We start from the raw sequence: 13,861 nt of genomic DNA, 5'->3' as shown, positions 1-13,861 counted from the left end.
TTGCTTTCTACCACAGAAATATGAGGGAAAACCGAACATATTTATTCCTGCATGTATACAGTAAGTCCAGTGGTTGTGTGGAGTCCTTCTTTGTAGAAGTCAGCATGTTGAACATCTAGAAAGCGGTCCCCAGCAGTGAAAATGTCATCATCAGTGTCAAAACAGAGTTCCTTCTTCGCCCTGGGGAGGAGGAAGGATCCCAAGAGTGCCAAATCAGGTGAACAGGCGGAGTGCTGGACAAGTCAAATCTGCATTTCTGGATGGTGGCCAACACCACTGTGGACTTGTGGACTGGAGTGCTGTCCTGGTTGAAGAGCACTCCTCTTGTCAGCTTCCTGCACTGAATCTTCTTGATTTTCTCCCATAACTGTCTCAAGAGATCAGTGTAGTAGGCCCCTGTCATAGTGTGCTATCAGGATTCTCTCAACATGTTGTAGTGAATCGGCTTCCCATCAGGCTCAAAAGGAGTTTAGGGAACCAGCTTACTGTGGATAAATGCATGGACTCATTCCTGAGGTGTTGCTTTGAAGCTCCCTTTACCCCTTAATTGACTGACTTGTTGCGCAAAGTGCCATTCTGCCCAACATGCTCAGATTATGAAAAAGTAAATAAAAATCAGGGATTTTATGTATTCAGAACACTTTTACCTCACCAAAAATAAAACAGCATAAACTGTAATTTATAAATTGATTTTTTTTTCCCTGAGAAATATCTGGTGTGCCACATTAAACCTTGATGGGAGACAAAGTTTGGCCACTGGATCCCACTTTAGGCAGCTCTACTCTAAAGTAACTGCAAAGAAAAAGCAAAATGGCTATAACAAATTCCTATGAGGCAAGAAACTCAAGCAATCAGACGATCAGATAGACTTCCAAGACTGTCATCCCAAGAGTTTAGTCAGAACTGTGAAACTATTTGAAGGTATAACAGAAAATGACTGCACCTGAGCTGATTCCTGGGGGAGGGGTAAGAGCACAGAGTGTGGATCTGGTTGAGAATCGGGTGGAGTCAGGCACTGCCAACATGGCAGCAGTCAGAGTTGCCCACATTGAGGGGTGACTTCATGGTGGCTCCATCCACTATTTAATATACAGTCTGTGTGTCTGACACCACTTTGAGACCACTGTTTGCTTCCTGTTTTAGTTGACAAAATCACGTAATTTTAGGAACCCTTGGGTCATTTTCCTATCATCTTCGCAGCAGAAAGCCACCAAGCGAGGGACCACTTTGAGATCGCCATTCGCTTCAGATTTTGTGCAGTGACAAAATCTGGTAATTTTAGTGACAGTTGGGATATTTTCCAGCTGTCTTTGTGCCGTTAAACCTAGGGAGGGGAGAGGACTGCACAATGAGAAACAATTGCTTGAGAGCACTTTGAAACATCACTTTGTTTCTCGTTTCAGCCAACAAAACCAGGTAATTTTACCAACCATCAGGACATTTTCCATTTTCTTTGAGGCAACAAAACTGGGTGTTTTAACCCAAAATATTATCTTTTACTAACCTGTACCAAGTGGTTTTGGCACCTAAACTTAACCAGAACTTATCCGTTTTATCACAACATAAAACTAGAAACTGAAATGTAAAGAAACGTACAATGGAAACTCTGGCGACTGGGTTGCTCAGCAAATTACCACCACATATACACCCACTGCTCCCTGAGAGGTTTTATAATTAGACACACGGAAAGTATCTCAGGACCTCACTCTTACTCTTAAAGCTCATCCATCTAGTTTAACTTCATCCTCAGGGAATTTAATCCCATTTTTACAGTGATCAGCATTTAGATTAAAACTGTAAACAACCACAAATAGATCATCTTATTTGTAGAACATTTGTCAGGTAAAAGCTCAGCATCCTGTCTCTTAGGCTACTCCAATTTAGAGTAAATTAATGAATGAGTGATTCTGTAACAGGCTGGTTTCATTTATTATTTTTTTCTTCTCATGTTTCCATGTTGCTGTGGCAAAGGAACAACATAACTGCCGCTAAAAATCCAGTGAGACCGCTAAGGAGCTCCATGCAGTACTCTTGTCTTCCATGCTGACAGATAAAATGTCTCAAAAGTGCAATTCAGACAAAAACTAATTGTGGTGAAAATAAACTGAAAGTAAGGGTTATCTGGATAACATCGTTGTCTGAAATCCCAAATCAGCCCGTATTAGAGGTTGCAGCTCTTCCTCCCCCCCCCATGTTAATCCTTAAGACTTCGCACAGCTTCACAATCTTTTCAGTTTATCTGAAATGTAATGCCACAGTTTTATTCAAGGAGGGAATCACTGTCAATCATTCAACAGCAAAGTGAAGAACAAGCAGTCTTTGTCTACAGGAACTAAAATAAAAAGTGAAAAAAGAAATAAAAACTCTAAACCTGAGATTCTTCACATTTTGGCATTGAATATGCAAAGGCTATTTGCTCAAAACTGGCATATGTGGCTTCTCTCACACATGATTACACATACAGACATCCCTTTGAGCTGCCTGCACCCACTAAGTGAGCTCGGCTAGCTGAGAGGAGCTCGGTGTGATCTCGTTTGTTAAGTGATAAAGGATACGGATATGACTGGACATGCATAGTTTGTGGGTCTACAGGTGGTCTTTCAGGCTGCAGCTGCCACATTTATTTCAGGGGGAAAAGAGAGGAAAAAAGACAAATAGGAATTATCCTGTGCAAAGAGACAGCAGATGGGAGAAAGGTTGAGAAAGTAAAATGACAGACGATGACAGCTAAACAGAAACCGAAAAAGCTGGGAATGAATGTGTAAGGATAATTTGAGGATGCTGCAGGCAAAATGTAGAATGACTGTAAATACAAGGCCGAGTCACCAAGCTTTGCTTTCAGTTATAATGAAATGAATATTAATGGTCAGCCTACTTGTCTTGTCATCTGTCTTCTTGACTGATCACGACAGCATGCCGCACACTCATGTCCTCAGTCTCAGAGGTGGTCCGGAGAGCACAGGAAGAGGGTAATGATGCAGTGCTAGTGCACACCTTTCTTCTTTGGATATGAAGTAAATTTTACATTACAACATGCGCATCACCAACAGTGCAATGCTAACACACAAGTCTTGTAAAAATACACATAACGATTAAAACAAGGCTGACAAATATTCAGACAAACGTGAGTGATTTTAAAAAAACAATACAGATCACTTTGTCTACATGCTAATAATCATTTCAGTGCCTTCTGTCAGTTATTAATGAATAAAATTAAGGCCATTTACAAAACAGGTGAATCAGTATCTTAGAAATGAATAGAATTCCCTGTATGTTTATCAGCCCTCTAACAAACAAAAGTCTTGTTAGAAAGTCAGGTATGTGATTAGCATCAGTACAGCAAAATGAAGACAACTGTCAAACAACTCAGTTCTTCTACAGGTACAGTATTGTAACTGGGGAAATGAAATATTGATAAACGTTCAAGTAAAATGTCTGGGCAAACAAATGCTCAGTTCAGTCATCTTGTATCATTTTGACAAACATCATCATTTCTATTAAAAAGTTTCAAGAAACTCAGGCTACCTGAATAAGATTTCAAGTGGAAATATAGTACATTTGAGTACTTTCCCTATAAAACTGTCTTAACTGTCACTTAGAAAAGCACAAAACAAGTCTGTTTCTATTCTATAATTTTTCAACAACAAATTCAATGAAAAGACCAAAAACTGACAATTAATTGATTCAACTAAAAAAGTGCTGCACGTGTAGCCGAAGGCTTTGCACCATAAACCTCCATTCTTGTCCAGTAATTATTAAAAATATACTACATGAGACACTGTTGCACTGGAGACTGTATGTTTATGTTTATTCAGAATTGATTCTGCATACACTGTCCTACTGTCATACATGCCCACTAGGGCCCCTAATGTGCATTAATGGGCAGCTAAAAGCAGCCCCCAGAGAGGGACTACTTTCTCCTGCTTGACTAATATTTGCTAATATCATTTATGTATTTATATTTATACATTCATGAGCTGTTTTTAACGACTAATGCCTTGCAAATAATTTCAGCATAGGGGAGGTCTGAAAGTATTGAGAAATTGTTGGTTTTGGTCTTTTCATTGGATTTGTTCACATCAACAAAAATATATAATATCGACTGCTTTATCCGTCAATATTCCCCTATGTGGACATGAACACATAATGAGACACACTTTTATATATCTGCACTTCCCAACCTCTTGAATTTCAATGCTTTATTCTTGTCTCACTAAATGTTTACTCCTCCTCAACAACACCCCACCACTCCTGAGTGGGAGTCTCTTGGCTCTTCTGGTTGGAGTCTCCATGAAGTTGCTCCTCACTGTCTGCCTGTTGCCCACCATACTGCTCCCAGTCCAGCTCTTTAAACGAGGTCCCCCTCGAGCTTCTCTCCCTGCAGTCTCTGTTCCCTTTATCCTGCATGGGCACAGTGTGGACCGTCGACTCTGCCGGGGACGTCTCCCTGCTGTCTGACAGGAGAACCCCACTCCCTGAGCTGTATTCACTGTTCGATTCTGCACCTAGAACAGTGACAAAACAAAAGGAGGGAATGGACAGATGGTGAGAGGATGTCTATAAACAAACACCACATGAGAAAAGCTAGGCTGCCCAAAAATCCAGTACTGGGATTCAACCAAAATCTGCATGATGGTATTTGAGCTGCACTGTGATTTCAGTCCAAAACAACTAGTCTCTCTTCCATGAATCAAGCTTAATTTTACACCAACTTGAGAAATGATCTAGAAATTAAATGCATGGGTTAGAATTAGTATTTTCAAATGAAATGTTGTCAGTTTATCATGTTTCATGAAATGTGACCAAATCTGCTCTAAACAGATTGTTACAGGACTGTCTACAGCTACACTATTGGCTAACATGCTAATAAGCTCATAAAGGCTCTGTTAGTATGCTTATGTTTACCAGGTGTGATGCTTACCATGCTCATGTTTAGCTTAGCACAAACATTTAATTAGCTACAAACACAAAGAACAGTGGAGGCTGTATAAGTTATGCAGGTATTATTGTACTGAATAAACTGACATTTCACCTGCAGATGGTGCTAGATGAGTCAGGGGTCAAGTTATTACAATTCATCCTTAGGGAGACATGAATATCTGCGCCATATTTCATTTCCTTTTATGTCATTCATCTTTGTGGTCAAGTATTTCACTCAAATCACAAAGGTCCAGGTGTGGTGGTAGACTGACCAACATTTCCATCTATACAGGAAAGTTGTAGTCAGTAACAAAGGCACTGACAAACCTGAATCCTTAAGAGATACTAAACCTTTGTGGTCAACAAGGTTTTTACTTGTCTGTCAGTTTTGATGCATATGTTTACTGGAATATATTTTTGTATCTATCCCAAAATCTAGAGAGAACATGAGTCTTTAAAGTAGTGCAAGGCTGTAGTTTTCCTTACAATTATTAGGTTAATCCCTGCTTCCATTGCCCTTTTCATACACTGAACTAATGTCTGCGGATGTTGTATTTCATTGTTAAATTTTCATCCATACACACCAAACACGCCATACCACTGCATGTTGTACATTCACTTTTAGTTCAGGGTGATTAATGGACAAGGAGCCAGAAAATCTATATAAAGTTCAACACCAGGAGCCTGGAAGCCAGATAATAATCCTGTTTTTTTTTTGGGTTTTTTTAACCTAACTGGATGTAGTATGTCTTGCTTGTCACACATTTTTCTGGTTGTTAACGAACTATGGGATGAGCAGCAACACCTTGTGCTGTGACTTGAAGTGAGCTCTCAAAATAGGCAGTGGAATGTTGTTAATCAGTAATCTAAAGGTCTTCTGCTCTTTAATTGGACGGGTTCATATAAGCAGTCTGACAACCTGACTACTGCTCAGTGTTTTTTAGTTTGTTCTTTGCAAGTTAATAGGATCAATTTCATATCTGAGTGTGCCAGTCTGTTGACCTTCTGTCTTTGTGGGGCTGTGAATGTTTCCACATAACACTCTTCTCAAATCGATAGCTCCTTACACTAAGGCAGTCTATCATTAACTGCCAACCTGATACTGTTACACACAGAAACTAACCTTTTATATGAAACAGTGGACAGAAGCCAGAAGGAGGCTAACTGTCATGTTATGGGTGATAAAACATATTATGACAATGGACAAACTGTCTGTGCACTTAACAGGATGGCATTTTCTCTGATTTCTCTGAAAATAAAACTAAAAATAATTTAATTCTGGGCATTCAGAATGAGCAGTGGCTGTAACCTAAACAAAGCCTTACACAGATTTCAAGCCTTGATCTTGACAAAAGTGAAGAAAAAGACAACAAATATAGCAGGAGTAGCTGCTGACTTTGTCAATAATCCTGGCAGGCTCTCATCAAGCAGTAATGCAAAAATATTCTTTTACATTCCTTATTAAACTTCAAAGGTAAAATAAAAATAATAATAATAATAATAATAATAATCTGTATACTTCAGAGACATGCTGAAAGTCACACTTATGGGATCAAGTTAAGAGACTTCCCAGCAAGCAAAAAAGCAAAATACAAAAAGAGGAAATGATGTTACAATTCTTCATGTGGTACGGATCATTAATTAGCCTGATACTTCAGAATATGTAAAATTGGATAAGGACCTAGAGCTCTGTGGTGTCGCACTGTCGAAACACAAAAGAGCTAAAGGCTCATGTTGCTATGTTGCACATCCCCAAAATATCATGTTAGAAAAGAAGAGAGGGAGGGAGAGATATCACAGTGGAGACTGGTTCATGTTGACACAGAATATGAGACTGGGGCCAGAATGGAGCACACAGGAGCTGGAACAAGAGGTGAACCAGGAGAATTTAAACTAACTGCATGGAAACTGCACAGATGACTGCATGATAAATGACTTATGCCTGACAATAACCCTGCTTTCAGTAGACCACGATAATTCTCACATAGTAGAAGAAAAGTTTCATACATGAGAAAAAATGGCATAAAAAAGCATATAAATTAGTGCTAAGCATAATGTACGATATAGAACAAACTATTTTAGTTATCTTTATAAAAATGCATTTAAAATTCAAATAAAAAATTTAAATGTAGCCACAGGCTCTTGCTGATTAATTTACACCCATGTCATGCGCATGTGACTGATGGAATCAAGAAAAAAAATGAAATAAAACATTAAAAATATGCATACTGAGCTCTGAAGGATCAACGAGTTTGGTCACATGTTGGTTTTCCTCTGCTGGTTGAACGCCTCAAGCAAGTCACAAAATTTAATCAGTCAATGGGGAAGAAAAATCCCTTTTGGATTGGAAGGTCCACATTATTCATGATATCTTCATTTTCTTCTGGCAAAAACTGTCTGTATTTGATTGGAGGGGTTTAGTGGCGCCTTCAGGCATCAGTCTCTACATGCATATGAGTGACACTCGAACCTTTACTGGAATGAGATGGAGAAAGATGCTGCGAAATTTATCCTTACTCAAATTTACTTTACAGAAAGATAATTATTATATCCAGGCTAAAATCCTGTTGGGTAAAAATCAGTACAGACCAACATGTTGTGAAATGGGTTACAATTAGATATGCACCAATCGACCGGTCAGGGGCCGGAATCAGGCCGCTTTACGCGTTCTCAGTCTGGACCAGAGACTGGCCGGTGGTGCCAAGTGGCGAAAACGACAAATCTAATCAGACACTTAAAACACCATCACCCAGCTGGACGTGCCCAGTTTGAAGAAACTAGCAAATGAAAAGCAGCTAAAGCTAAATGTAGTCAGCATTCAGTGCTAGACACAAGCCAGCAGGCTCTCCCATCTTTACTTGGTGTGAGCAGTGAAAAGACCAAAGCAATTTCGAGGAAAATTGTGAAATTCTTGGCCATGGATGATCAGCCGTTCTCCATAATTGAGAATAGATGCTGTGTTCAATTTGTACTTTTAAGTCGTTTTTCCGAGTTGTTTTCTGACACTGGAAGCCGGAAGTGACAAATGGAACAACACCCAAAGCTGAAGTCCAACTAGTCGACTAGTCGACCTCAGAGAAAACCAAGATGGCTGCCCAGAGTATCGTCTACAAATAAAAGCTGTGGTTTTGCATGTTAGCACAGGGTTCCAGTGTGCTGCTTGACTTCTGTTTGTAAAGCGAAGGGATTTGCCCCAAAGCAGAAAATCCCACCTGCTTCTTGATCACAGCCGGAAACCAAGCAGAGAAAAGTTTAACAAGTGGCTCCAGAAATCGGATAAATTACCTCGGCCCTGGTGAATTTATAAGCATACTGTTAAATGATAGAAGTAACTGAAAATTGTTTTGTTAAATAAATCTGCTGCACCTGCTTTTGTTTGGTTAGGTAAAATATGTCAGGTAAAGTTGGGCGCACAGCTCATTTTCAGTTAATTGTGATTTGGTGAAAGCACCTCTAGTTAAATCAGAACTGTAGACTTGAGAGCTTTGTTAAAATGGATCACAAAATACAGGAAATGATGCTTGACTGTTGCGAGACCACTCAGGTCTCGCCACACACTGTGAATGTGTAATGTTTATGTATATGCATTAAAATTGCTTGGTCTCAGTTAATTAGTATTAACTAAAACAACTTTAAAGGAGTAGTTTGAAATTTCTGGAAGCATGCTTTTTTGGCTTTCTTCCCAAGAGTTACATGAGAATATTGATACGACTTATATGCATCCGTTAATCTGCTGTTTTTGTTTACAAATTAAACAAAAATGATCTCACACGTTAATTAATGAGCAACAAAGGTGTTTTTTTTTTTAACAACTAACAAATGTTTTAACTAACCTAATCACTGCTGGCTTTTATACTTCATGGACATATATGAGTCAGATTTCCCAAAATGTGAAACTATGCCTTTATACGAAATGTTCAATGCTGTGTCATTTTAATGGTCAGCATTCAGAGACTTGAAAGATTTGCATTTGCTTTGGAAGATTAATGACATGTCTTGGACTTGAGATTTGTCTCTAGACCTGCTTTGACAAGACCTGACGTTTGACGTTGACTTGCCCCAGAAGACCTTAATGCAGCTCTGGCGACAATGCCACTTGTGTAGTTTCAGAGCCTGAATTATGTTAGAGAATGACAGGGTGATTTCTAGGCTGCTGTCTGACAGAGTGAGGAGCCATGTGTGAAGAGGCTGGGGGTTGATCCAGTCACTGAGACGGGGTCGGTATGGTGGACTAAGGGGTTGAGGATGCGTGGGTTGGGGGTCGGTGGACCAAAAAAGTGTCTCGAATGCATCACCGACCTGGCTGAGTTGATCCCAGTGTGACAGGAGCATGGCTACCTGTCAAATTATCATTCACAGTCATGGACCCAAATGTCATTCCCATTCTGCACCCATGACACATGAAAAGCACTGGATTTGTTAACGCCACTCAGTTTCACTCCGTTTTGTAGCAAAGAGCAGAGATCCAGATGGACTTTCGATGAGCGATTTTCTCCGGTGCTGTTGTAAAGTCTGAGCTTGTGGATGGAGGATGAAGGATGTGGTACTGAGAAGGATCAGATAAAACCAGTCAAACACAATTAGGAGCTAAGTAGCCGAACTCATTTTTGTAACACCTATTGAGTTAACTGCATGGCTTTTAAAAAAAATGTATTTCAGTGCAAAAATCAGAAGAAGACTAAAGAAAGAAATTTCCTTAACAACCTTAACAAAATCCTTCACATTAAGAAAGAAGGACCATCACTTTTGGAAAACATCACTAAATTGGAAAGAGGCTGGATGACAAAATCAGGGCCTGGATATCATACTGGTTCTTTCACAATGACAAAAAAGTAACTTCTGTCACCAGCTCTCAATATCATCACAGAGAAGCTCTGGATGTGTCAAATACTGGTAGTTATTGTTTTGCCATGTGGTAAATGTAAATTGTAAAAATAAAGTTAAAAAAGTTCAATAAAATTAAAGCAAATATTTTTTAGCACTTTGGATTTTCCAACATTAGAGTTGAGTTTGGTCATAAGTCCGCCTGAATAAATCAATCATTGTATGTCATGCTCCTCAGTCTGCACACTTCATAAAATGACAGTGAACTGAATTTCGTCTCTGGTGATCATTAAAGGTTTATCTTAAATCTGTGGGGAGAAAAAAAGTTCATTAGTTTAGAGAACTCAATGTGACAGTGTGTGATTTCTTGCTTTATCCGACCAACAGTTCAAAATCTATCTAAATCTGAAGATATTCAAATTGCAGTGTTTTAACACAGAGACATGTTGCGAGAAGCTGGAGCCAGGGAAGATGTGACATTTTTTTTACTGGATAGGTAAGTTTTCAAAAATAATTGATAGTTAAGATTCTGTCAAATCACAGAATCTAGTAACTGTTGTGGCTCCAGTCATGTACCATTACATGCATTTGTAAACAACTTGTTCAAAATGAGATCTGCAGCCTAACATTCATGTTTTGGATTTTGTCATTATTTTCATGCTTATTATTATCAATCTTATTATTATTATCATTGTGACCTTTAAGTTTCGACTAGGCTTTGGATAATTAATAAAGACAGCTTATACTGAACACAACTGAACAACACGGCCTCTGCCACAAATGTGCAGCAGTTAGGTGCTATGAAGCTGCTATGAAGCACCAAACAGACCAGTTTTCACACTCTATGTCGACTCATGAATAGACTCATTTCATCTAGGATTGACTGTAGGAAACAAGCCTTCACAAGCTCTTATGTCTCATGAGAATAAATTAGTGTCAAGTGGATCTGTGTTAAAGTGCTTGTGCATCTTTTACACTGAAAGCAAGTTTTCCATATGGTGTCTGTGATGCTGTGGACAGCTCCTCGGTGAGTGGCAGCACACTTCCACCACAGGCCGTGTGTCTGGGCTTTTCATTATCACCTAAGAAGGTGTCACTCAGGTTTCTGCAGGTCTACTCATGAACAAAACAGCAATAGAAATAAGATCCAAATCCCCCAGGTCCCACACAAGAGGCAACAGGTGCCTTAACATGCGGTTTTCTAATAGCCATCAAAAACTGCAGACTGCATTTAACTGTAACTAGACTAAGTAAAATCCAAAACTTATTTAAATGAATCACCATGATTCTTTTTGTGTACAGTTATTAATAATTAATTTAACTTCTCTTAATGCAATGTAAAAGAGCTTCTTCATTGTGACAAATCCACCCGTCTCTGCAGCTGCCCTCAGCCCTACTACAACTTTACTGTTTTGGTTCAGTTTCACTGCTCTCCTCGACCACATTTCTGGCACCAGCAGCAAAACAATTCTATTCTATTAACAATTCACCACAGACAAAGTCAACAAGTAGCAGCTAATGAGCCAGATAATTCACTCAGAAGTCGGTAGAGGCCAGAAGGAGAGTTAAATAGAGAGAGTGAATATTGGACTTATCAGTCAGCCTGAGATAAGACTCCAAATGAGTGATAATCATGCTTGGAATCTGCTTTATGTGTAAATGAGCTACTGCTTGTTCACACATTCATCCCATCATCTTCATAAAGGTGGCAATACGTCATATGTATTTTGTTCACAAGTTGTTTAAGTGATCCTTACTTTTGAAATAAGAATTGATAGCAGAACGCAGAATATGCAGATAGCAGAAATGGATCCATCCGTTTACTGATCAATCATGATGAAATTATAGGAATGCTTTTGTAGCGATGCTAAATCGCGTCTGTGTTCCAGCAGTACAACGGACAAGTCTGCGTTCATGTGGGCCTTGAAGTCCCCTGGGTTTACTTGTAAGTGCAAAGAAATACATGTGCTTGTTATAGAGGATGAAGTACGTTTACCTGAGACATCTGTGTCACTGTACAGTTCCTCTTGTTCTGACAGCCTCTTTTCTACCCAGCGGACTTCAGGGATATAGAAATCTCCCTGCCGAGCCAAGGGAGCCATGAACTGAATCTGACCCTCTCTGTAGATCTCAAGGAACGGGTGTGCACACAGCCTCCTTTCCTACAAGAGATGTTTAAATTGAGTGGGAAAAAAAAATCATGATTTACAACAAAAATAAAATATATAGCACACATGTTCAGTTTAAAGTTTAGGTCATAATTAGCAGCGATTTAAGTGCAGAATTCAGTCAGATCAAAAAAAAACAAAACAACTCCTTGTTGTCATCAACTGTTGAAGTATGTCTGCAAACTGTGTTTTTGTCAGAGTTAATTTAAACCTGCCAATGTTGATATGAGTCCCATCAACACTTACTACCTTCTGAAAATTTGTTTTGTGATTAAACACGTATGTGTATATGTCATAGACATAGGAAACACCACAGTAGGATAGAAGCTCAGACATGCCAATAATCCCAAGTGTGCATCCAGTTAATGATGAGCAAAAATAATAAGTGAGAACCTCACTGCTCCACCCCTGAACTAGCACAAACCTCTTTCTCCTGTCTTCACACCCATATGGAATACGTCTTAGACCAGTGCAACCCGTCTCTCTGAATGTTCTGCCTGCCACATTTTATGGTGACTCTGTAAAAACTGTGGGTCTTCTGCTGTTACTTGCCCCAGTCCTCTAGAAGAGTGAAGCTTCACGTGACACAGACCATTCAGCTTCTCCAGGCTCATTAACCTTTCATACACCATGTTTTGTTATTCCGCTCATGTACGGCCAATGTCTGTTATTTTCACCCTTTTGGTGCATGCTAAATATTGAGCAATACTGGCAAACATTGCAGCTACAGTGCAGAATCTCAATATGTTCAATTATTTAAAGATAATTTGCTTTAACCGGCTAAAACTGATGTCAGTTTTCATTACTGCTTGACCATTTACTGCCAACAGATCTGTTGCTGTTTGATTCAACGCAACAACTAAGTGAACTAGTTGCTGATTATTATCTGATGTGATATTCTACATCACACTAAACCACAAGCTGTATTGTTTTCTTACAGTGAGCAGAGCTACAGATTCAGAGTGAGTCATGACACAGAAACAGCAGCGTTTAGTGTAAAACATTGAAAATAAAGGCATGGTATTATGGTTATGAAGATCTCTGTATACTAATCCTGTGCATTAACACTGACGTGAACTATATTATACTTAGTACTTACGACCATAAATCATTTCTTACACTATGGCAAATTCATGACATGTCTCCAAGAGTTGAAACTGTTCAGGTTATTATCGTTTCTTGACAGATCTTGGGAGTGTGGAGTCCCTGTTCAGGTTACCGTTAACGGTACAACAGGAACGTCGCACACTTTGGGATCTGATAAGCAGGCTCTTAGGCTGAGCAGACACACATAAGAAAGAATCTATACAGGAGACAGCTGACTTCTTTTCAAACTCAAGCCTATCATCTCTCTCACCATCTGTCTCTCAGCCCAATTATGACAGCAGTAACGTTTCTTCTGCTGCTGTCTGCTGGAACAACGTTGTCAGTTTCAGTGATTTCGGCACCATCAATTATTGGTGCATCACTCCTTCAGAAACATCTGTGTATCCTCACTGGCTTGGCTCATCAGTTGGAGTCAGACATTGACTGCTACATATTGCATACTGATGCACACACAGACATACAAAAGTTTTATTTTCCAGTTCAGGCCCTAAATAAATGATCAAATATAAAAATGGAGAACAGCAAAGTCACACTGTTGGTACAATAGCAATATAACGGTTCTCAGCATTAATATTTCACTAGTAAATTCAGATTTGTCAGAATGATTTTTGCTTTCATTTAAATTTTAATTTACAACAGATGCAAACGATACTTGATTTGGCTAGCTGGTGCTGAAATAGATGTTACAAGATGAACAATATAAGAGTAAACTCAACAGCCTAATGGCACACTTAACAGATCCAAGCACAAAAACATTACATGCTACAGGAGGGTTTTAAAAGCACTGCATTTACCCCTACAATAATAGAAATGCCTGGCGAAAAACAAATATAAAGTAGGAT

At 39.2% G+C, this 13,861-nt stretch overlaps 1 protein-coding gene across 2 annotated transcripts in view; it reads right to left on the bottom strand.

Annotated features, from left to right (window-relative positions):
• Positions 1-1,617: 1,617 nt before the first annotated feature.
• LOC124056259 (testis-expressed protein 264 homolog) overlaps positions 1,618-13,861 on the bottom strand; it is a 32,363-nt gene continuing 20,119 nt past the window's right edge. The window contains exons 3-5 of one of the 2 annotated variants that reach the window (XR_006842966.1): positions 11,741-11,906; positions 2,876-4,505; positions 1,618-2,611 (exon numbers count right to left, since the gene is read on the bottom strand). Coding sequence is in view for 1 of the 2 variants with exons in the window: in XM_046383500.1 (XP_046239456.1) it covers positions 4,222-4,505; positions 11,741-11,906 (450 nt within the window). In the remaining variant the exon portion in view is untranslated. Of the gene's footprint in view, positions 4,506-11,740; positions 11,907-13,861 lie in introns of both variants that reach the window. The other variant, XM_046383500.1, reaches the window with a different exon arrangement.

This window comes from Scatophagus argus, chromosome 3 (genome assembly GCF_020382885.2).
Source record: "Scatophagus argus isolate fScaArg1 chromosome 3, fScaArg1.pri, whole genome shotgun sequence".
In the NCBI taxonomy this organism is placed as follows: domain Eukaryota; kingdom Metazoa; phylum Chordata; class Actinopteri; family Scatophagidae; genus Scatophagus; species Scatophagus argus.
This window is presented reverse-complemented; position numbering and strand designations above follow the sequence as displayed.